The sequence below is a fragment of the Nyctereutes procyonoides genome, unplaced genomic scaffold (genome assembly GCF_905146905.1).
Source record: "Nyctereutes procyonoides isolate TBG_1078 unplaced genomic scaffold, NYPRO_anot_genome, whole genome shotgun sequence".
NCBI lineage: Eukaryota > Metazoa > Chordata > Mammalia > Carnivora > Canidae > Nyctereutes > Nyctereutes procyonoides.
Window position 1 is genome coordinate 23,916,948 of NW_026575135.1, and position 24,627 is coordinate 23,941,574.

The 24,627-nt window shown below is 49.2% G+C and overlaps 1 protein-coding gene across 7 annotated transcripts; it reads left to right on the forward strand.

Annotated features, from left to right (window-relative positions):
• AQP7 (aquaporin 7) lies at positions 1-23,646 on the forward strand. 7 transcript variants are annotated; one of them, XM_055301628.1, is made up of 8 exons: positions 1-166; positions 1,213-1,264; positions 5,368-5,485; positions 11,762-11,885; positions 12,313-12,450; positions 12,659-12,777; positions 12,957-13,174; positions 13,557-23,646. In XM_055301628.1, exons 2-8 carry the CDS (start codon positions 1,239-1,241, stop codon positions 13,837-13,839), a joined length of 1,026 nt encoding a protein of 341 aa, XP_055157603.1. In that variant the 5' UTR covers positions 1-166; positions 1,213-1,238; the 3' UTR covers positions 13,840-23,646. The 7 variants fall into 7 exon arrangements, with proteins under 7 accessions (XP_055157603.1, XP_055157602.1, XP_055157601.1 ...); XM_055301627.1 differs by lacking the exon at positions 1-166 and having other exon boundaries at positions 1,126-1,264; XM_055301626.1 differs by lacking the exons at positions 1-166; positions 1,213-1,264 and adding an exon at positions 2,494-2,627 and having other exon boundaries at positions 12,662-12,777.
• Positions 23,647-24,627: the final 981 nt, after the last annotated feature.

A 24,627-nucleotide genomic window follows, 5' to 3' on the forward strand; every position in this document is an offset into this window, starting at 1 on the left:
CCAAAGAGGGCTGAAAGGCAGACTCTAGACTGGGGACACAGGGACAGTGGAGTCCCTGCTGGGGGTGCAGCCAGAGCCCTGGACAGTCATAGAGGAACAAGACCAAGACCTGCTATAACTGAGACGTGCCTAAAGTGAACACAGAGAAACAAAGCACTTCAGTAGAGTAAGTTGGGCTCCAGGCAGGGCTGGGGACAGGGGGGGCCTTCCCTGTGGCTCAGGCCTCAGAGGGCTACTTCCTGGGGATCATGTTGCGGGGGGAGATGACTATGAGACTGTCTGGGGAAGGAACCCCAACTGGGAGTTGAAAGCCAGGATGTTTGTTCTGCTTTAGTCCTGAGTTGCTGGGTGACACAGGCATGTCACACACTTTGTTCTTTAGTTTCCTTACCTGTAAATTTACTGTTGAGAGCAGTGCAGCAGAGGTTGGGAGGGTGTATAGGGCTGGGCTGTCAGGAGAGCACTGGCCTGGGGAGGAGGAGGGCGCTCAGACCAGGCCAGTCATGCGGATCAGAAAGATGGGTTGATGGCTAGCTTAGCTAGAATGGGAAGCTGGGGCTGGGGCTGCACGGTTCTGCAGTCAGGGCTAGGGATGTGCTGTAGCGAGGGGAGCTCACAGGATGGGGAAACTCAAGGGTTACCTCTGAGTGGCTGTTTGTGTGGACAATAGGAATACACTGGGGAATTTTCAGGAAAGGTAAGAGGGCAGACTTTGTTCTGAGGTAGAACTATGGACTAAATTAATTCTCAGGACCTCAGTGTATATGTATGTGTGTGTGTGTGTGTGTGTGTGTGCGCGCGCACGTGCACAAGGGAAAGGGCCTGGAAAATCAGAATTTAAGTGAGCAGCAAGGGGCTTGAGGTTAGATTAAAGGCAGTAATACCCATATGTGAGGGTGGAGCCACTGAGGGGAGGCTGTAGGCATCTCCACTGTCCGAGGCTGGGCTGCAACCTGGGGAAGTCAGGAGGACCTGTGAAGGGCCTGGTCCCGGGTCCTGAGGCCAGCCTGGGCAGAGGGGGTGGGACTCCAGGGCCTCTTCCCATTGGCTAAAGCACATCCACACCCCTCCTTGCTAGCTTGGCTCAGTTGAGAGATTGGAACCGGCAGGACGTGTCCCTATGGCTTATCCCATGGGAGGCTGAGGTCTGATGAGAATGTGGGGCCAAGTTCTGTGCCCCCCAGCCCTAATGACCTCTCTTTGGCACCACAGCATCTAAAAATCTCAAAAGACAGAACATGACTCAATCAGATAGGAAGAGGCGGTAAGTACCCTACCCATTCTCCTCCTCCAGCCTCCTGGCCCCCAACCCCCTAGTGCACCCCTGTGCCCTTCCTGCCCTATTCTCAGCCTCTCCCTCATGGCTGATGCCCCCAGCCCCTCTCCTTCCCATCTCCCACTGGATCATGAGGCCCAGAGGAAGGGGCTCTTCCGCCTGGGCCCTGGGGTGATGGGATGCTCAGAAAGGCTGGGTGAGGGCCAAGGAGTTGGTGAGTAGGTTCCGACTGCCTTTATGTAGGTGGTGCTCAACTGAACTGAACTCGCTGCCTCTCACCCTCATGGGCTCAGGTCTCTTTGAGGGACAATAAGAGCCAAAGTCCTTGCAGTGGCCAAGGCCCTGCCTTTTAGTCCTGGTTTCCTCTCTGATCTTCCCCCATGCCGTCCCTGCTCTTTCTCTCTCCAGTCACACTGACCTTTCCTTTCATTCAAACATACTCAGAGTCGTTTAGTGATTTTTCCCTCTGTCTGAAAGGCTCTTCCTTCACACCTCATGTCTGTCATCTTCTCAGTGAGGCTCATCCTAACTGCCTTTTCCCTGCTCTAATTTTCCCCATAGGTCATACTATTTTCCTTCCTTCCTTCCTTCCTTCCTTCCTTCCTTCCTTCCTTCCTTCTCTCTCTCTCTCTCTCTCTCTCTCTCTCTCTCTTTCTTTCTTTCTTTCTTTCTCATTCCCTTCCTCCCTTTGGAGAGGGAAAGAGAGAATCTTAAGCAGGCTCCATGCCCAGCATGGAGCCAAACGCAGGGCTTGCTCTCACAACCCTGAGATCATGACTTGAGCAGAAATCAAGAGTCAGATGCCTAACCAACTGAGCCACCCAGGTGCACCATACTACCCTCTAACACACAAATATACTTGCTTATTACATTTCATTGCTGCCTGGCAGCTCCACAGATATTTTTTATCTATGCACTCCTGGATGGAGAGAATTAATGGCTCCCCTTGTGCTGGACTCTCTGGGGCTTTCAACACTGTCTCCAAAGACCCACTAATGTCCCACAGGCAACTCAGTCCCAGTTAAAAACAGCCTCCACAACCCAAGCCCTTTCTTCCTCCTGTATTCTCAGTCAGCCAAGGATCCCTTTTTCCATTGCTCAAGCCAGTGTCCTTGACACTTCTGTCTCCCATGCCTCATATTTAGTCACATCTCCTAAAATATCTAGAATGTACTCACTCCCACCATTCTTTCCACCACTTCTCTCCTCCTCCATAGGCACTTTAGGCTACCACCTGCCCACCCTTCAGAAGTCTGCAGGCCTCACCTCCCACCCCTGGCTTCTTGCCTCTGATGTTGCTGCTGTTATCTATCAGATCCACTAGATGGAGTGATCCAAAGGTGGAGTCTGGGTTTGTATACCATACTGGCTGGGGCATGGTTGGCTTATAGGTGGTTGGTTGATTGATTGATAATTAAATGAGCTGGTGAACAGGAAAGTCCATCAGTTAGCTAAGTTGCTAGATTAATTAATTAGTTGAAGGGTTGGTTGGTGAGTTGTTAGTTGAAGGGTTGGTTGGTGAGTTGCTCCTTGGTTAGCAGATATTATTAGATAATTATGTGGTTTTCCATTAGCTTCTTGGCTTGTAGACCAGTTTTTCATTCTACACCCTCTCCTTGAGCTGTCTCATCTCTGCCAGGGATCAAATGACCACCTATGACCTCTGGATGTGTATGTCTAGACAAGACATGACCAGCTGCCTCTGTTTTACTGCCTATCTCCACCTAGATGTTTAGGAGGCTCTTCAAATTCCACACAGTGAGAGGGGTTCCTCATGGTCCTGCCTAAGCCTACAGCTTCTCTACTGGGCTCACTTGTCATTCTGCTGCTCTTCCTGAACCTGAGGTCATCACTGACTTCCTTCTCTATTTTTCTTTTCAATCAAATACCAAGTGTGTCATTTTTACTGTCTTCTAGCTGTCTCCATGGCACCTTCTTGGCTCAGGCTGCTATCACCACTTGAGCAGTCTCTGGCAGAAGCTTCCTAATTGCTTGCCATACCCCCACCCTTGTTCTCTCATCCCAGCTTCAATAGAAGAGGCAGTGCTCCTGCTTAAATCCTCCACTGAACCCCCTGGCCCTCTGGGTCTAGTTCAGACTCCCTAACATGGGCCATGAGGCCTTCTGCCATCTGGCCCTGTGCCCCTCTCTGCCCACCTCATGCCACTTTCTCTCCTCTCTCTGGCTGGCCCATCCTTGGGGAGCTTGTCGACATATTACACACTGTCTTAGTGGCAAGCCCTCTTCCCACCCCTCCCCTGATGCTCCTTCATCTGCCCAGCCTTCCATTCTCAACTTGTTTTCCTTCCCGTGGGAGACCCTCCTATCCCTTCCTCTGGGAAGGACTTGTTTCCTTCCTGAAATCCAGTAGAACTCACCCTTCACCTGTGGCAACACTCCTCACTCTTTACAGCAATAGCTTCATTGCTTTTCTTCCTGAGAGCAGGGATCATGACAATGTTCATTGCTACAGTGCTTGAACATAGCAGCCATTTGATAAATCTTTGGGCCAGTGGCTGGTTGGTGGTTATTTGTTGCTTACTGTGTCCTGCCTGCTGTGTGATGAGAAGGAAGGGGTCAGAGTTGGAAAATTCTCTTGGTGTCCTTGGCTTTCTGCTCTGTCCACCTCTTCAGTGCCTCTGTGGTACTTTGCCAGGACCCTCATGGGTACCTGCCTGCCTCAGGGTACTCACAGGCGCTTCTTCATAGCTGAGAGGCTGGCCATAGGGGCATATGATGCTGCATGGGAACTGGAGTTGGATGGAAGCCAGTAAATTATCTGGGCAACTCTATATCCCCCTCCATATGCTCAGCCATTGGTTTGTTTCCTTAGGGTAAGGAGAGAGCAAGCACTAGGGTAGGTAAGATTACACATAGGGTCTCAGCCAGAAAAGTGGAAGGTGTTTTATCCAGGTCTGATTTACGTTTCTTACTCCCTCTGCTTATTCCGTGCTGCTGTGAGGTTGGGGAGATTTCAGGAAGCCTGGGATGGGGTGGGGCAGTGTTGTCGCTATTCCTACCAGGATAAGGTAGTTGAGGGGCTGGTGTCAGCTTTGGGTATACAGCAGGGGAGGGTCACCAGTCTGAACAAGCACCAAGGCCACACTTAATAGTATCTGTCGCCTTCCACCTCTTCTTCAGCCTCCAGACCCCATTTCCTTCCCCAAACCAGAACTCTCTATCCTCCCCTCACAGCAGATGATGGAGCCTGTTACTCAGTTTTTTGTCTATCTATCCATTCAACCATACACTTACTAAATAGTTGTCAAGCACATACCATGTGCCAGGCCCTGTAGGAGGTTCTGGGGATTTAAGGGAGAGTATGACAGACGAATTCCCCAGTTTTTATTCATTGGACAATATATCTTGCACCTCTGTGTTTGATCCTGTGCTAGGCACTGAGCATACAACAGAGTGGAAGATCCAGTCCTTCCTTTCCTCCACCCTCTCTCTCATTTGTTCATTCATTCATTTGTTCACGCACCGAAGTCTGTTTGTGTCAACCTGGCTACAGAGCCCCATGCACTTTGCAGATTCCTTCATCTCTGGCAGAACCTGATGCAAGTGTCAGGCCTCCGTGTTTATAGAGCCCTGAGCAGACTTTGCCACACCCTGTGTTGTTTGCAGAGTGCCTCACTTTTAACAGGTCCTGCTTGATGCCTGGCCTGTGTTCCCAAAGCCTGGATCCTGCAGATAGGCAGGCAGGCAGATGGACAGAGGGACAGCTGAGCTCCCCTTGTCTTCTTGCCCTCTCCCATCTGCTTCTCTTCTGAGACTCACTGGCACTCAGATGGCACTTGCCAGCTCCCCACTGCCCCCTCTGCAAAATGGCCTCATTAGTGTACCCTTCCCACTGGTCCAGTCTCCTCCGGAAAGGAGGGACTTAGCCTAGCCATCTAGCACCAGTCCCGCTCCACACCCCTGTGGTTCTCAGTTGTCTCTGATCCCAGCTATACCAGCTGCCCTGGGCAAGAGGAGGTGTGTTTGGGTAACCTCTGGGTTACCCATTAACAGCCATGAGTTAAAGGGCGATGGGCAGCGAATGCACTTGACTCTCTTTCCTTCCCACGGGGCTTGGGCTGCTGTTCCAGGTCCACTCGAGGCTCCAAGATGGTCTCATCGCCCATAACAACAAGGATGCAAGCAATATTGCAGAAGGATATGGTGCGAGAGTTCTTGGCTGAGTTCATGAGCACGTATGTCATGATGGTGAGTGGTAGGTGACACAGATGGGGCGGGCTCTGAGGAAAGGTCAGGAACCCCTGGGCCCCAGGAGGGTGGGGTTCAGTGAAAGCAATCCATGACCCCCTCCCCACCACTGACCCTTGAGTCACATTATCCATTCTTCAGCCTTGGACCTGGAGTCCTGATGGGGAAACACAGGAAAGTAAGAAGAGAGCTCTTTCTGGCTGTCTTTTTGGGAGAGAATGAGATCATACTATGTGGGGGGCAGAACAAAACCATGGAATGGGGCACAGGTGTCAGGGAGCATGGCTGGAAGTGGTGAGAAGGGAAACTAAGAGTACAGAGATTAGAGAGAAGTGTCATTGAGCGTCATGCTTTGAGAATTAATACTGAGGGCAATGAGGAGACGCTAAAGGTTTTCAAGCTGGGGAGTGATGTGTTCAGATTTAGATTTTAGAAGGCGGTTTGGGGTGCAGTGTGGGCCTCAGCAGAACTGGTGGGAAGCAGTTAGGAGGCTGTTGACCTAGGATAGAGAGATGGCGATGACTGGTCCAGGGATAGAGAAGAAAGCTCACATTTGAAGGAGCTGTGGAAGAACTGAGGCTTTGCAAGCAGCATATGAGAGGAAGGTGCTGGAGCCCGGGCCCTCTGCAGAATGAGAAGTGAGGTCAGTTTGGTTGTGATCAGGTGAGTTCCAGTGGAGACATTTAGGAGATTGAATACAGAGGTTTGGAGCTCAAGAAAGGGACTTGGGCTGGAAGTAAGGAGTTGAGAGCTCATCAGACTATGGATGGTGGTTATAAAACTGTCCAGTGAGAGTGTATAGAGACAGGAAAAAAAAAAAAAAAGCTGAGGACAGAACCCTGAAGAGGAGCACACAAAGAAGCCTGAGGAGGAGTGGCCAGAAAAGTGAGACGAGAAGAGTGGAGAGACCTGTGATAGAAGGGTGGGTCCGCCAGGAGGGAGTGGTCAGCAGTGGGAGGCTGCAGACAGGCCAGAGAAAGTGACTACTGGCAAGGGTCTGTAGGGATTGGCAACATGGAGGTCATGACCTGAGCTGAAACTAAGAGTTGGACACTCAACCGTCTGAGCCACTGAGGCCACCCCTGTCTTCTCAGTTATTTAGCATGTTGAATTGGACCTTTATGGACTGTGGAGTTGGTTGAATCCTGGCTCTGCTATCTTCTAGAGGTGTGACTTTTTTACAGGTATCATAACTGTTCAGGACTTTAGCTTCCTTGTTGATAAATGGAACAGCCACAACAAGCTGGCAGATACTCAGTATACGTATGGGACATATGTGGTGGTCTCTTGTCATGATAAGCACTCTCGACTGCTCCCCCTCCCTGCTTCCTGCCTTCTTCCCTTTCCCCATTACCTGCCCTACTGTTTAGACTCCTGAGCTGTAAGGATGGCAACTGGATGGTGTCCAGCCTTAATCCAGGGCTAAGTCATTCATTTATGACAAGACATTCCAGCCTCATGAGGGCCGTTAAACCTTGGAACCATGGAGGTAGGAGGTAGTACCTCCTGTATAGTATCTTCTCAAATCCTTACAGCAAAGGGTTGCGTTCCGTCTATGAGGGAGGTTCTATTATTATCCTATTTCAGAGATGGGAAAACTGAGCCCCTATGAGACAAAGTTATTTGTCCAAGATGACATTTTAAGTTAAGATTAAATCCACTCCAATCTAACATCACAGTCTTGACCCTTAGTCTCTTTACACTCTGTCCCTTAGTTTAGCTAAGGCTGGATTCACAACACTCTGGCTTGTTAATTCTCCCCCAACTGAGGTAAGGCCCTAACTTTCAGGATTTTAGTAGTCTCGGGGCCTCAGTTTCCCAATCTGTGGAATAGGAACAGAAACATTTGCTGGCAGATTTGTTGTGAGGATGGAAGGGGAATAACACTACTTATAAAAGAACTCAGGGAGGTATAAGCTCATATAGAACATTGTGTTATTACTTTCAGTTGTTGGGCCTGTGACAAGAACCAGGGGCTTTTTCAGTTACAGGAAGCTCAGTCATCAGGGGGAAGATTTTGTCAGAAAAACGAGTGTGACCTTGGGCCCCATTTACTGCAGCCAGGATCAGGGAAGTGGACTGTTCTACTCTGTTCCGTTCTACAGCCTCCAGAGTGTTGTGCTCAGGGCTGGCCTCGTACCTATTGGGACTTGAATGGGCTGGGCCATGTTCACTGACCATGGAGAGGAGGGGCTAGGCCATTAGAGGCCTGGAAAACCAGCTGTCGATATGAGCCAGAAACAGAGGAGTTGCAAACTTACATGCTGTGGGGGCCAGAGAGTCAACTCAGAGCAGAGGGAACTGTGGCTAAGTGCGGAGTACCAGCCTGTGCAAAGGCATCTTTGCCACTGCTCCAGTTGACTGCTGCCACACTGGGTGGAATGCAGGCCGGTGTTGTCCGAGCTTCTGATTTTTCAAGAGAGGCTGAAACTTCTGGTTGTCAAAACCAAGTTACCCAAACAAAACATGTGTTCTGGTTGAACTGGCCCATGGGCTGCCAGTTGGCAACTTTGACACAGGAGGTCATGAGGGGTTTATTCACTCATTCATTATTTTTAGTAAATGGTTTTGAGCTCCTACTTGGAAATGTGCACTCTCTGTATGTGCTCCAGCCCCTGCACCTCCCAACCCTCCTCAAGCCTGTCAGCTGTCCTGTTCTCACTCTCCACCCCAATGCCTCATCTGTTCCTGTCCTCTCCTGCCTCATCCTACCCTTGGCCTTAAGCCAGTCTGCCTCTGGGCTTCCCTGCACTTGTCCTGGTGTTCTTGGGGGACCTACACAGCCCTGCTCAACTGCCTCTCCCCAACCCTATTGAGGCTGTCTGACTTGTTCTCGAACTTTCTCAAGGCTGCCTTGTACTCTGCCCTTTTTTTTTTTTTTTTTTTTTTTTTTAATCAGCAAATGGCTGGATTTCTAGCTTAACAGAGAAAACCATCAGGCAGGCTTCCTGTGTCTGGCTCACCCACCTAACCCTGCAGCACCAGACTCCACTTACCTGTGCATCCATGTGTCCCCTCCTTAGCCAGGGCAGGCTCCTCCTTCACGGAGGACCCTCCATTCCTGTATCAGTCCCACCCTCCAGTCTACCCAGGTACTTTGTTCCATTTTGAGGGAGAGCTTCTCCCTTTCTCAACCTTACCATACTGAAGTCTCTCTACTTAAACTGGCACAGCACAAAACATCTTCCCTTCCCCCTGTGAGCCCCTTCAATTATCATGCTCTCCCTCCCTCCTTCCTCAGACAGGTTCTCAAAGAGATGTCTACAGTGGTATCCTTCAACTCTTCTTTTTTTTTTTTCAAGGTTTTATTTATTTATTCATGAGAGACACACACAGAAAGAGGCAGAGACACAGGCAGAGGGAGAAGCAGGCGGGACTCAAGCCCGGGTCTCCAGGATCACACCCTGGGCTGAAGGCGGCGCTAAACCGCTGAGCCACCTGGGCTGCCCCTTTCAACTCTTCTTTTTTTTTTTCAACTCTTCTTCATCACATACTTACCTCTCAATTTCTGGTGCCTAATTTCTGTTTCTATGGCCTGATGATGTAGTGCTCACCACATTACTAAGGACTGCTGGATGGTCACATCCAAAGGGATGCTTTTCAGGCTTTTATGCACTTGACCCAGAGGCTGCATGTGATGGTGGGGACCACACCCTCCTGGGAAACTCTGTTTCTCTTTGGTGTTCCAGGCACATTCTTCCTTTGTTCCTCTCCCATTTCAACACCTGCTCCAGCCAGAGTTTCTAACACCGACTTGTGTGCAGCTCTAGGTTCAGCCCTCAGCTGACCATCATCTCACCTTCATCCTCCTTGATGGCTTTATCTATAGCCCCCATGTCCACAATTCTTCAGCTTTCCTTCTTCAAAAACACTAGAACAGAGATGTGCAAGGGAAATACAATATGAGCCGCACATGTAATTTAAGACTTTCTAGTAGCCACATTAAAGAGGTAAAAAGCAATAGATGAAATTAATTTGAATAATTATTGTATATATATATATATCCAAAATATCGCCAGCTCAATAGGTAATCAGTATAAAATTATTAATAAGACATTCTACATTCTTTTTTTCCTATGTCTTTGAAATCTGGTGTGTACTTCACACTTAGAGCAGATCTCAATTTGGACTAGCCACATGTCAAGTACTTAATAGCTGCATGTGGCTAGTGGCCATCATATTGGATGATGGATCTAGACTTCTATTTCCAGCAGCCCCGACATCTATAGGTCCCTCAGAGACAGTGTATCTAAAGCACATGGAATATTCAAAGGAGGTGCCATCTTAATGTGGCTTTAGAATATTGATTTTTCAGAATCTGAGATGAGGTATTCCAGAGAGAGAGAATAACACAACGCAAAACCACAGAAGCATTGGAAAACAAGGCATGCAGGGAGCAGTATGTTGTTTGGTTTGAATTGTTTGACACAGTGACTGCCTACATTAAAACCTTGGCTCCCTCCATGCAGGCTGTGTATTTTGGACAAGCCACTCAGCTTCTCTAGGACTTGGCTAACAATCCATCAAATGGGGAGAATTAGAGCACCTAACGCATAAGTTGGTTTAAGGGTTAAAGGAGGTGATAGATATAACTTGCTTACAAATGTCTAGCATACAACAAACACTCAATAAATGGTTGTTATTGTTTAGTTGTAATAACATTGTGAACATAGAGCACACTGGAGCAGACATGAAACTGGGAAGCAGAAGAGAGAAAATTATACAGGGTCTTAAATTGTGGCCTACTGAGTTTGGACTTTATCCTAGAAATGGAGGGAAGCCAGTAAATGTTTGAACAAGGGGCAGACATGATCAAATTTTTCTGTTAGAAAGGTCACGCTGGCTGCAAGGAGGAGGGTGGGAAGATCTGGAGAGAATGCAGGCAGAGCTGGTTGGGTGTGGAGGATGAGGGTGAGGAAGCTCAAGTTTGGACAACTGGAATGGGGAACTCACATTTTCTGAGAGATGGTAAGCTTTCAACGTAGAGCCTTTGAAAAACCCATAGATCTAGTCTTTGAAAAACCCAGACTCCCAGTAGGTATTTGAAGATAGGGATCTAGCTCCTAGGTGGAGGTTTTGGGAATTTTAGTGCATCAGGCATCTCTTAAGCCATAGACGTGGTAAGAAGGCCCAGGAAGAGTGACTGGGGAGAGACATGAAAGGCACCAAGGAATGAGCGCTGGAGTCATCCACATTCACGAGACAGATGAAGAAAGAAAAATGTGGGAAGAAACTATAGAGAGGGAGGCTGTGGAAGTAAGAGGAAACCAGGAAAGACAGAGATGTGGAGGCCAAAGAGAAGGGATCTTCCAGAAGCACAGAGTGGTTAAAAAGGTCTAAGTTAGCAAAGTAAGACAAGTCTGAAGGGACCATTAGGAAATCAGGAGGCTGGAGCCCTCAGAGAGAGCTTTGATGTCCATGATATGTGGAAGCAAGAGCCAGATTGTAGAGGGAGAGAAAGGGAAGGGATCAAGGAGCCAGCCAGTGTATTCTTTCTTAGAGCTAGTTCCACACAGGGAGGGGTGTCCAGGAGTCCACAGCTAGACAGAGAGGCTGGGCTCAGGCAAGAAGGAAGACACCTGAGTCTGTGGGAGCAGTCAAGGGGAGGGTGGAAGATACAGGCAAGAGGGAGGTGACTGGAGAGGGATGGAGAGCCTGGGCACCAGAACCAGAGCTGAAGGGGAAGGTGGATATAGATTCCGGTGGGAGCTGTGGGAGGCTGAGTGAGGGCCTAGCTTCAGGCCTCTAATTTCCCTGTGAAGAGGGTCCGGGGGCGGGGGTGGGGGTATCTTCTGAGGTGATCCAGCAGCTACGAATGGGCAAGAACAAGAAATTCAGAAATGACAGCTGAGGTCAATGGAAATGTTGCTGAAGGCAAGAGGAGTAGAACCACACTGGGCTCCCAGGGCCACTGTGTGTATAGGGAGCGGGGTTCTGGCAGAGTCCAGGCCAGAAGTTTGGCAATCCCTTGAAGAAATTTCCTGCAGGTTAGGTTGAAATGTGAGATACTCTGAGGGGTTCAATCCACACCAGCCATGCCCTCCTTGAAGCCCTGCCTCCTACCCTGAACTTTGGGTGGGCTTGGGGTCTAGGGGTGTGGGTGCTGCTTCTCTCCCAGCAACTTGTATAGCCCCCAAGGAGGGCATGGCAGAGGGTCTCCAAGGACAATGTATGGTGGCCTGGGGCATGGGGATGAGGAGCCCAAACTGAGCTTGAGGCCTCCTGTGAGGTTGGGGCTTCTGTGCAGGTAGTCCTCTCAGAGGCCTTCCCTTGCAGGTGTTTGGCCTTGGCTCTGTGGCACATATGGTTCTAGGAAATAGATTTGGGAGCTACCTCGGTGTCAACTTGGGTTTTGGCTTTGGAGTCACCATGGGAGTGCACGTGGCAGGGAACATCTCTGGTGAGTGAGCCCGCGCCCCATCTGATCAGCAGGGCCGGGTGTCCCCTCCAGGCTCTTCCTGCTTACCTCCAGCCAGCCCCTTCTCCAAGTCCACTTGAAACCATCCTTACTGGCCTGAGGGGAGGGAGAACACCCTGAACCCCTTTCTTTTGACCCTCTCTGCCCAGAATCTTCATAAGCTCCCCTGGATCCCCCATTTTTACTACCTGGGCCAACGTAGGCAAGTTATTTAATTTCTCTGTCTCTTACTTTCCTTAATGGTGAATTGGAGATGGTGGTCTCTGTCTTGTGGGTCTTTATGAGGATTAAATGAATCTACTCCATAAATACTGTTATTATTATTATTATTGTTATTGTTGCTTTCATATTATTTGTTATATTATTGTTTGTCTCTGCTCTCACACCTCCGACACTTCTGCCCCCTCAGGGGCCCACATGAATGCAGCCGTGACCTTCACCAACTGTGCACTAGGCCGCATGTCCTGGAAGAAGTTTCCTGTTTACATCCTGGGTCAGTTTCTGGGTTCCTTCCTGGCTGCTGCCACCATCTACCTCCTCTTCTACTGTAAGTGTCCTGCCCTGGGTTGTCCATCTCTGGCCTCAGCCTCCTCCTCTGAAAAATGGGAAGATCCAACCCTAGTATCCTGGTCTGTGAAAACATTTGGGAGAGAGCCTTACAGGTGCTCCCCACCTCTGGATCCTACAGCCTTAATCCTGGGGCTCCAGTGGGGTTAAGCTGGTGGCAGATTCACCCTCAGTCTGTGTCTCCACAGCAGCCATTATCGAATTTTCGGGCGGACGTCTGGCAGTGACTGGTCCCACAGCCACCGCTAACATTTTTGCCACCTACCTTCCTGACCGCTTGACGTTGTGGATGGGCTTCCTGGATGAGGTCAGTGGTCCAGTGCGGGTTCCCCTCCTTAAACCCTCCCCATCTAGCAGGCAGTTCTCACAATAGAAGGGACAAGAACTCTGGATGAGGTATCTGCCAGTGGATTGGGGCTGGGGGCACTGCTGAAGCTGTGGTTTGGCTAGGGGCCCCAGGTGGCTGCCACGGTGTCTGCTCCCCAGGTGATAGTGACAGGGATACTGCAGCTATGTCTCTTCGCCATCACGGACAAGGAGAACAACCCAGCACTACAAGGGACACAGGCCCTGGTGATTGGCATCCTCATTATTGTCATTGGAGTGTCCTTGGGCATGAACACAGGCTACGCCATGAACCCATCCCGGGACCTGCCTCCCCGCTTCTTCACTTACATTGCTGGCTGGGGTATACAGGTCTTCAGGTACTGCCCTGCCCAGCCCATTCCTGCAAGTTTTCTCTGGGTCCCCTGCATGCAGAGTGGGGGAGGGTGATGTGAGAAGCAGCACAGTCTAGAGTCCTGCCAAACTCCCAGGTGGTCTGGGGAGACAGGTGTGTGTCCCCTCTTTCCCCTTGATCAGCACCGACGCAGATGCTGCTCTTGGACTGAATGTCAGTCCTGCCACAGATCAGCCCTGGCCCTGAATCAGACTGAAACTGACCAGGGCAGGCTCAGGGGCAACTCGTAGGCTAGAATGGGGGTCACTCCTCTAGACTCAGGCCCTACTCTCTGTCTCAGCCTGACTGGATGTGGGTGCTGTGCTGGGCATCAGCCCCCTCAGCAGGCCTCTGCCTCTTGCCTGCAGGGTCCGGGATTGGTGGTGGGTGCCAGTGGTGGCACCGCTCCTAGGTGCCTACTTAGGTGGCATCATCTACTTGGTCTTCATTGGCTCCAGCATCACACAGAGGCCCCAGATATTGGAGAACTCCATGGTGTATGAAGACCGCAGAATACCCGTGCTGCCCAAGACCATGCAAATCCCATCCATGACCTCTTCCCTCACCCCTGTCTCTGTGTCTCCCGCCAACAGACCCTTAGCCCAGACTGTCCCACCCTTAAGTGACCCCATCCACCTACAGCACTTCTAAGTGCTTACTTCTAAGTAAGATTATTTGTGACCCTATCCCCCCACTCCAATAAAGAAAGCCTTGTCCAACACAGTGGCACCCTCACTTCCTGGGTGCCTCCTGTGGTTGGGCTTCCCTCCTGGATTTTTCCAGGAACTCCATGGTTATGCAGTAGTCCAGGGCTGGAGCACAGAGCTGATAGGTCTCTAACTCCTTCCTGCCTTGGGAGCTGGGGCGACCCTGGGGGAGAATGGGGGAAGACAACCTACGGCCTCAGTAGGAACAGGAGATTAAAGGATGCCAGACACAAAATGGTGGATTTTTCAGGCCTAGCGTAGGGAAGGGATGGTTTTGGGGGAAAGGAAAACAGCTAGCTGGGGGTGAGCAGCCCTAGGATAGGACTCTAGACTCTCCTTCAGTTCTAGCTAGTCCTTGGACCAGATAAAACAAGGCCCAAGCATATAGATCAGAGTTTCTCAACTTTTTTTTTTCATTATTAGTCCCCTCAGAAGCCTTTTAGACATTTTTATTTATTTATTTATTTATTTATTTATTTATTTATTTATTTATTTATTGGTGTTCAATTTGCCAACATATAGAAAAACACCCAGTGCTCATCCCATCAAGTGCCCCCCTCAGGGCCCGTCACCCAGTCACCATTTTCTTTCTTAATCACATATTTTAATCCCATAGGTATACTTATATCTGTTTATTTTATACAAAATACATTATACAAAAAAGAGTAAGATTTTTTCATCTTCTTCCAAAAATCCATGTTCTCACCCCTGGAGGCAAAATCACCCCTTGCCTTGAAAATGCCTAATGTAGACTGAAAGTAGGTAAGGGGTTTGATTCCACCAAGGAAATCCAGAGTCAGAAGGAAGATGCAAAGAAGGAAGTTCTTTCAAAAGGTACAGAGATAGGAAATGGCTTCATGGGATTCAGATGGACAGGCACAGAGGTTGCTGGAGGTGGGACAGCCAGCATCTTCACTCACTCCGGAATGGAGCAGGAATTATCCTGCTTTGTGGGACTCAGAGGCAGCATCACCCATGGTTCCTGTCATTGTTTGTGCATTCAGCCTTTCAGCAATTATTGAGTACCTCCTGTGTGCAGGCCCTGCCTGGGCACTGCAGATGTTGAAGAGGGTGAGGCTGAGTCTCTGCCTTCAAGGAGCACAGTCTAATGAGGATAGGTAATCATGCGGAAGGAGCTAAGTGGCAGAGAGGGGGCTGTGGAGTTCAGAGGGGGATCCTAGCCCAGCAGTGGAGCAGAGGTCAGGGATGGCTTTCCAGAGGTGGAGGCAGAGCGAATAGAGGATAAGGTTGTCTGTTCTGGGGTTGTTTGCTTTTTGCAATTGAGGAGACCGGGGCAAGGAGGCTGGGCTTTCTTCTGGAGATGGGAACATGGTGACATGAGATTTAGCAAGCTTCCCTGAGCTGCAGTGTGCAAGCTGCTGGGAAAGGGGAAGATTGGAGCCTGTGGTGGAGTATGGGGAGAGGCAATAGTCCAGGAGGAGCAGCAGGTGGGGGAAAGAGGATTCACTAGATACCGAGGAGGTAAAGCCTATATGGCTTAGGCTTAAATTGGGAGAAGTGGGTAAGGACTGGCAGGGGTCAGGCTGATTTCAGTTTTTGGCTTGGGCCTGGGGCATTGGAGATATGCCCCCTGAGAATATGCATGGCAGACAAACTGGTTTGGAGAGGAAGATAAGTTATATCATGGATATGTTGAGTTTGAGTTGCCTATGGGACTTAGGGGCAAGAAGTGTGTATCTTGAGCAAGTTACTTAGCCTCTCTGGGCTTCCTTTAAATCATTTGTAAAATGGATCTAATACCACCTACCATTTGTGTCGCTGTGGATATTCAATGAAATAAAACAAAACACGTACAACGCTGAGAATAGTGCTTGGCACAGAGTAAGTGCACAATAAACTATTATGTCTTTTATATGGTCTGGAGTTCAGAAGAGTTGAAGATAGAGATTGGGGAAGTCATGGCTATGTGGATATCAAAGGAGGGTCAGTGGACAATGTCCTGGGAGCATAGCTGGGAGGTGGGGAGTGGGTACCTGAATGAGGAGGGGCACAAGGTGGGTGATCACGGGGCCTGGAAACAAAGCCAAATGCCCATCAGTATGCCCATCAGTAGGGGAGCAGGTACTTACCTTGCCGTACAGTCACATTCAACAGACCTCTTTAGACTTCTGTCATCCCCATGTCCCTAGGAGATGGCCTTGGAGGTAGGGCAGTCAGTGGGTCTATCCAGAACCTGCTTGCTGTCTACTGCTTTGCCACAGACATGCATTAGGCTCATTGCCCATAATACCCTGCAGTTTTTGATTCCAGGGTTAGGCTCAGATGAGCCCTGACCATGGTCACACAGTGTTTCTGTGCACAGACCCCTTTCATTTTCTTGGCAGAAGTTGGTTGAAATTCTACAATATGCCAGACACCATTTTGGTGCAGAGGATATAGGCACAAAAAAGAAACTGGAGTTCTTGTTCTCATAGAGCTGACATTCTGTGCAAAACATAGTGTGTTAGTGATACATACTAAGGAGGAAAAGCAGGAGAAAGGGACAGGAAGTGTGTGGGGCTCTAAAGACCAAAGACTTCACTGAGAAGCTGACTTTGAGTACAGATCTGAGGGGGAGAGGGAGTGAACTGTGTGGACACCTGTGAGAGGAGCATGCCAGGCTGAGGGAACGCCACTGAAGGGCCCTCAGGTGGGAGCATGGAGGACTGCTGCTGGAATGGAAAAATGGAGGGAAGAGTGGAAGAAGGTAAGGTCAGACAAGTAGGTTAAAACTGAGGCCAGGCCCAGAGGAGAGGTAAGACCAAGGCCTGGGGCAGAGGTAAGGGAGGTCTCTGGAAGAGAGGGGCAGGTCTCACTGCAGGCAGGCAGAAGGGAATGAAGTAGAATAGGGTGGGTGGGTGTCATGGTGCCTTGTGGGTCCCTGGCTCTTAGCTCTGCTGTGTGTCTGTGTGTGTGTGTCTCTCTCTCTCTCTCACACACACAGTCTCTCCTATAACCACTCCCTGGCTGGATCCAGGAGACACATCATTTAGCTCTGGGAGCCAGGTTAGGATAGGAGTCATGAAAGTCCTGTCTTTGCTCCCTGGCCTCAGACTGGCTGTGTGACCTAGATAGAACCCCTCCCCTCTCTGGGTCTCAGTTTCCCTATCTGTGCATTGAGGCTTGGATGCGTTGGTGTCTAGAGTAGACCCCAGATGTGACTTCTTCCAGTACTTTGAAGTCTCATGTCATGACCCCACTTCTCTCCCCCCCTCCACCTTGAGGCTGTGGTTGAAATGGGGACAGGGTACGGCAGGAACATCCCCAGCCTCAGGCCAGGCCACTGCAGGGCTTGCCAGATAAAGGCTAGCTCCTCAGCCTGGTGGTCCTGGCTTTGGGAGAGCCCCTCACTCCCTGTCCTTGCCTGCTCTCCCACTCCCACTCAGAGCCTCCAAGGGAAGGCACTCGCAGGCAGCACTCTGGTCTGGCTAGTCTGTCTCTTCCCTCAGGATGAGGTTCTGTAGCCCAGAAAAAGTTGGAAGCAGCCATCTTGTGCCAGGCTGGGGTGCTGATGCCCTCAGTAGGAGGCAGCTATGGTTGCTCAGCTGTACAGCCTGGCTGTGGCCATGCACTGACCTCTGCCGAACCTAAAGTGGGAAAGAGGTATGACCCAGCTCTCCTGGGTGCCACAGCGTCCACACTGTGGCACCTAAGAGCACAAAGAGGGCAGCCAGGCTGGATGCAAATGCTGGCTCTAGCACTCACTAGCTGGATAACTTTAGGTAAGAGGATAATAATAGCTCCCACTTCACAAGGCTGCTGGGATGAGAAAATGAGCTATGCCTGGCATGTGGGCAGTGTATTTGCTGTTACCACTTTACACCCTTTCGTGGTCTTCATATCCTCATGCCCATCTTATATCCAATAATGCTGAGGCCTGGGAAGATTGGCTTGGTAAGGGGTAAACAGTAGGAATTCTAGTCCTTACCAATTTGGTTTTGGCTAGTTTTTTTGTTTTGTCTCTAAATTGTGCAATATACTCTATGAACATGCATATATTATATACAGATACGTTAAAATAATGAAACACTAAAAAAACAAAGACCCCCCCCAATTAACAAATAACCCCAAACACCTAAGTGCCCTCCACTGAGCTTTGGCATGTTATCGAACCTCTCTGGTCCTCAGTTTCTTCATCTGTAAAATGGGGATAGTGAGGCTCAGAGGGATGAGGTATTTCAGGTTTCAGTTTTGCCATTGGCATTTGCTATGATGAAGCAAGGTGAGGAAGAGTTTGTCAGAGGCCATGGTCTTCGCTTATGTCTGTGCTCAGAGTCAAGGGGATGGGTGGGTGCTGGAGGGGATGCTCTATGCTCTGGGCTCTGTGGGGGGTCTGGATGAGGGCAGCTGGAGGTTCAGAGGCTGGGTCAGGGGCAGAGAGAAGACACACAACTACGAGCCAGGTACACCCAGGCACACAGATGAGGTAAAAAATCTAGGACTGAGCCTTTGAGTCTTCCAGGGACCCAAAGCCACACTGACCGATTCCTCAGATGGGGGTGGTCCTGGCTGACAACAGTCCAGCCAGCACCAGCAAGAACGTGTTCCCGTCCTCCCCCCAGCACCAGATCCTCCACTTCTATTCTGGCTTCTGGCCCCAGGTCAAGGACATCAGGGAAAAGATGAACTCCTAAGGACTCAGTGCTGGGGCAGGGGAGACTGGAAGGTGGTGGTGTATATACAAGGAAACAGTTTAGAGGTTGAACATGCTGACCTGGAAGTGCCTGTGGGGCATCTGGGGATAGACACAGGCTGGGCTAGAGATCGAGCTCAGAGTGGCATGCAAAGGCTTGCAGATAGATGAGGTGGCCCACGGAGAGATGATGGAGTCCTGGGAACACCTATGTTTACAAGATGGCTAAAGGGGAGAAAGCAGCAAAGGCCCAGGATCCCAAATACTCTGAGGCCCTGACTTGTACCATGGGACTGGTCCCTTCTCTCAGAAGGTTCAGATGGGTCAGGGCAAGCAAGAGAAGCCAAGACTCTCTTAGGCAACCAGGAGGAAAACTCCAGACCCCTACCACACAGGACTTCCCTGTAGCACTGAGTATTCCAGCTTCAACCCTCAACTCTTGCTCTGGAAATGTCTGACTCCTGCCCTGTCCTCAGATCCCTGGCCTCTAGATGATGGAGAATGCCCAGGGCACAGTCCTTGGACCTCTTCTCTTTCACCCTCCTTTCCAACATACAAATACCATTATATGCCAACAGCTCCCCAAATTAGATCTCCTGTCCAATCCTGTTTCCAGACTTTAGATTCCCATATAAAACCACCCACTGGACAGATTTTCATCCCCAAGCCTGCTCCTCCCACACTCTTTCCTATCTCAGTAAATGGCAAATTCATTCTTCTCATTGCTCAGGCCAAAATCTTTGAAGTCATCCCTGACTCCATTCTGTCTCATACTCTATCCACATCCCAGCTGTTAGCAAATCGTATAGGTGTTACCTGCAAAATTATCTAGAAACCAACCACTTCTCATTACCCCACCACCATCACCCAGGTTTGAGCCAGTCACCTCTCTTGGATTACAGAAGTGGTCTTCTGATCATCTTCCAGCCTTTTTGCTCTGACTCACCCATATAGTCTCAATACAGCAGTTAGTGTTCCTTTAAAAAAATAAGCCAAATCATTTCATCCCTCTTCCCTAAGCCTTCCAATGGGCTCCAGGTCCCTACTTCTCTCTCCCTATAGCCGGATGGCTTTACTGTTCTTGTTTCCACCACTGAGCCTTTGCAATGGCTATTCCCTCTGCCTGGAATGTTCTTCCTTCAGGTATCTGCATGACTTTTGTTTTCCCTTCTGTGCTTACACTGTTTATAGCAACAAACAAAACAGTATTAAAAAAACAAATGGAAAGGTGATAATTTTTAAACATATTGGTTATAAACTCTACTAAAAACTTTAAAGAGCTTTTTTTGAGGCAAAGTGAAGCACCACCTCACCCCATCCCCAGGCTCCTGGTTTGGGGATACATACTGCCCCCCAGCGGCCATTCTAGGAAAAAAGTCCCATCTTCTGGGGGTTGCTGGTGTACTCTACATTGGGACACAGTATAAACTTCCATCCCATCTATCCTGACCTGCCAGATAATACAGCCCCAGGGACTCCAAGGCACTCTGTGTGAGCTTTCCTTGTTCTGTGTAGTGGAAGACATAGGTTTTGGAGCCGGACCTTACGGAATTTCAGATCCCCTTAATTATTCACTGAGTGATCTAGGTAGGGCAAATCTTCAACCTTTAGTTTCCCCACTGCTAAAATGGAGATAGTAAGAATGTACACTTCAGGGGCATCTGAGTGAGTCAATCAGTTGAGCGTCCGACTCTTAGTTTTGGCTTAGGTAATGATCTCGGTCGTGGGATCAAGCTTTGCATTGGCCTCTGCGCTCAGTGGAGAGTTGGCTTGATATTCTCTCTCCCTCTCCCCTCACTCTCACACTCCCTAAAATCAATGTATCTTAATGTGTATGTATATACATATACATACATACTTCAAGGGTCTTTGAGGAATGAGAGGAGCACAGAGCTTGATGTATATTAAGTGGTCCAAAGCTGTTATCTACTATCAGAGGAGATTCTTGGTGAAGTGTGGGTGCATGAGTACCTTGGACTCTCTCCCCCTTGCATCCAACCTGGGGTGACTGAAAGGGAGTTGACTAAAGGCCCCAGCCCTTGCCAGAGCAGCTTTGCAACTGCTTTGTTCCTTCCCCCAAGTGAGCTATGCTGTCAGACAGTCGTGGGATGAGCTCGAGGCTTGATTGTGCTAAGATGCCACTTTACACTGGGAGAATCTCCCCATCTCTTAGATCCGGTCTACCTACTACCCTTCCGCCCCTTTTTATATTTTTATTTATTTATTCGAGAGAGAGAGAGAGAGACAGAGAGACAGAGAGAGATAGAGACAGGCAGAGGGAGAAGCAGGCTCCATGCAGGAAGCCTGACGTGGGACTTGATCCCAGGTCTCCAGGATCATGCCCTGGGCTGAAGGTGGCGCTAAACCGCTGAGCCATCCGGGCTGCCCCTCACTACCCTTCCAATGGCTTGGGACAGACACTTACGTGATAGATGGGGAGATCAATGCCTAGACACTGGAAGCGAACTGCCCAGGGTTCAGACTGAGTTGAAGCAGCCAATCAGGCATCCTAGCAGTTTAGCTGAGTTATATGCAGCCAGGTCTCCCAGGAGGCTATGCCTTATGAAGAGTGACCACATAAAGCCTGGGGCTGAGAGCAGCCTGGGCCACTGAGAAGGACTCCAGGGGAATTCTGTTTGGAGAAGACAGTAGCCCTTTTCTTGAGGACTCAGACCCCTCCTGGCCTAGAGGCAGTTCTAGGCTGGGAAACCCAAAACCTAGATTACAGCCTTTGCCTGACTTACACTGAGTGTGATTCCATGGGGCCTTGTCCCTTCTGGGCTAGGCCTTTGTAGACTAAGGGGTCAGGCTAGTTTTAGAGCTTTCCCTGGGGATTTGTGAGCTCTAAAAGGCCAGAAGAGATGGTATGGGACATTTGTGCTGAGGCCACATAGGGAGCTCAAGAGGAAGAAACTCCCCAACAGGTATGGGAGGGCATATGGGAGGACTGATGAGGAAGGCAGGTCTGTGAAGGTGACCAGGTATTCCTTCCCATTTTAAAAGTCACACTGGCAGGTTCTCAGAAAGTAAGGTCTCCAGGCTTTCAGGCATGAAGCAAGAAGGCTGACACTATGTGAGGAGCCCCACCCCCAAAACTAAATCACAGGACCCACTGTTTGAAACTTTGAACCTCTCCTACGAGACTGGCATTCTTTCTTCCCCTCCATGGTCTGTTCTCTGGCCTGTCCAGGACAGGATCCAGAGCTACCTCACAGACTCTGCAATCAGGAGGGCTTGCTTTCATCTCCAAGCCTGAATACAACCTCCCACTGCACTGCAGACTGGCAGGCAGCTCTCTCAAACAAGCCAGAGGGAATTCCAGAGATAAGAACTTGGGTCCCTGTAAAGCTCTGGTCCCATAAAGAATCTCCTGGTGAAGGATAGTAGGGCTGGAAGGGGAAGGGGTGCTGTCACCTGATTTCTCAGTAAGCAATAGTGTGAGGTCTTGGTGCCTATCGGATCCCTCCACAAATGGCTCTTTTTAGTCCATGCTCATGTAGTCTTGCCCAAGGCCACTGCTCAGTGGAGGATCCACCAATCCCACGAGAAGCAGTTTCCCCTTGCTGAGGGGCTCTGGGGTCCCTTCAGTGATCCAAGAGTGTTAGCTCCCTGCTGAGGCTGAGTAGCCTATCCGATCTCACGAAATCTCTTCCCTTTGCAGCACCAATCTCCATCATCCTTATCTTCTCACTTCAATCATTCCTACAGCTCTTGGCTGGGCTGCTTGCCTCAAAGTTAATCTTCCAATCCCTTCTTCACACTCTGCCTGAGACACTGCTCTAGAACAGGGTGGGCAAACTAAGGTCCTTAACCAAATCCAGCCTGCTGCCTGATTTTTGTACAACCCATGAGCTAAGAATGGTTTTTACATTTTTAAATAGCTGGAAAAAAATGACGATATTTTGTGACATGTAAACTGTGTTAGATTTTGATTTCAAGGTCTATAAATAAGGTGATCCTAGGACAGAGTCATGCTCATTTGCTTATGTATTATCTGCGGCCACTTTGACATCATAATGGCAGAATTGGGTAGCTGCAACAGAAACTAAGATTCACAAAGCCTTAAAATATTTCCAATCTGGATTTTACAGAAAACATTTACTGGTAATTCCCACTCTGCATCAAAACCCCAACCATGCCATACTTTGCTTAGGACCCTCCAGTGGCTCCCTATGGCTCTCCACAGCTGACCTCTTCTTTTCCACCTCTCAGCCTCACCACCTGTTCTTCTACTTGTCTGCCCATTCTGGACAACTAATCTTTCCTCAACCCCACCACAAACCATATTCCTGGGCTTGTCTTATATGGTTTACCTTTTCTTGGCAAGACTCTCTCCTTCCCGTAATGGCAGTCTACCATCTTAGGACTCAGCCCAAATGTTTCTTCCTGTTTCCCTTCTCTCAACCATGAAAATTAACCCATTCCTACAATACCACAGGAAACTCCTCTTATAGTTCTACTTAGTTTTTAATGACAGACTAATGACCTATTTGTGCCAGATCAACCAATTTCATTATAAATATTTGCTCAGGTGGGGCACCTGGGTGGCTCAGTTAAGTGTCTGCTTTTGGCTTAGGTCACCATCCAAGAATCCTGGGATGGAGGCCCTCATCCGTTCCCTGCTCAGCAGGGAGCTTGCTGCTCTCTCTCCTTCTGCTATTCCCCCTGCATGTGTTCTCTCTCAAAGAAATAAAATCTAAAAAAAAAAAAAAAAAAAAAAAAAAAAAATATTCATTCAAGTATGTGTTCTCTGCTGGATTACTAACTGAAAGAACAACTACAGCCTTAGCACAAGGCTGCATGGGGTAGGCACATAAGCATTCACCAGAAGAAATCTGTTTACATTCTATAACTTTACTGGGCTAATATGAAGACGCTTATATGTTTTCCAGATACCAAGTATCTTTTTTTTTTTCTTAAGAGAGAGAGAGGGCAAGGGGGAGTGGGAGAAGTGGGGCGAGGGGCAGAAGAAAAAAATCTTAAGCAGTCTTCATGCCCAATGTGGAGCCCAATGAGGGGCTTGATCTCCCAACACTGAGATCAGGACCTGAGCCAAAATCAAGAGTCAGATGCTTAACTGACTGAGCTACCCAGGTGCCTCTTTTTTTTTTTTTTTTTTAAGTAAACTCTATACCCAACATGGGGCTTGAACTCATGATCCTGAGATCAAGTCAGATGCTCTACTAACTGAGCCAGTCAGGTGCCCCTCAAGTATGTAACAGCACCCACAATAGATCAGGTACCTCCCTGTATCTTGTTTAAGATACCTTGTTTAAGGGTTTACCACAACCCTGGTAAGGCAGGTGATTTCTCCATTTGACCAAGTGGCAAGTTATGTGGCAGAACTGGCATCTAAAATCAGGTCTCCTGCCTCCTGAATTCTGAGATGTACTCCATGGGCAGTTCATCCACTGAACCACTGCTTCTAACATGCTCGTGGGCTTCCTGTTGTGTTTGGGGCCACTGACCCTGTACTAAATGGGTCCAGATAGAGGCAGTTTTGTAGTTTTGTCTCCTCCCTCCAGTTGCTTCTTCTTGCTCTTTCCTGTACCTGCTGCCTCTCGAGGTAGATTGCCTGGGCTAGGACCAAAGGGTGACCCTACTCTTTCTCTGAAAAATGGCGGTTTTGTGACATCACTTCTGAAATCTTGTGTTGCTCTGGGGCTTGGGCTTGCTCTGGACAAAGAAGTTACTGGAAGTCCAGCCTCCAAGCTGGAGGAGTGTCAAGGCAGAGAGGGCCAAACTAATGTTAACAGTCAATGTGCCTGCCTTAACAGAGACTCAAGAATGCCTCCAGAGGGTGCTGGAATAAGCCCTGCACTGTCCACATACTTTTGTGAATACTTAAACAGAAGTCCAGAGCTCAGAGACAAGGAGAGCTAATACAGATGCTGCAGGCCTGAGAGAAAGCAACACAGGAAAGGTAAATTCCACCTGAGATTTTTCTCAATCAGAGGGAGAGTTAGGGCTACATTAGTTAATACAGAGGCCATAGTGCAAACCTGGTAGGAGGAGGAACCTGCTCTATGGTATTCTACTACCATGGTTTTTATAGTTAAACTGTCACCAGCCAGGCTCCGTGAGGTCACATGAGCCATG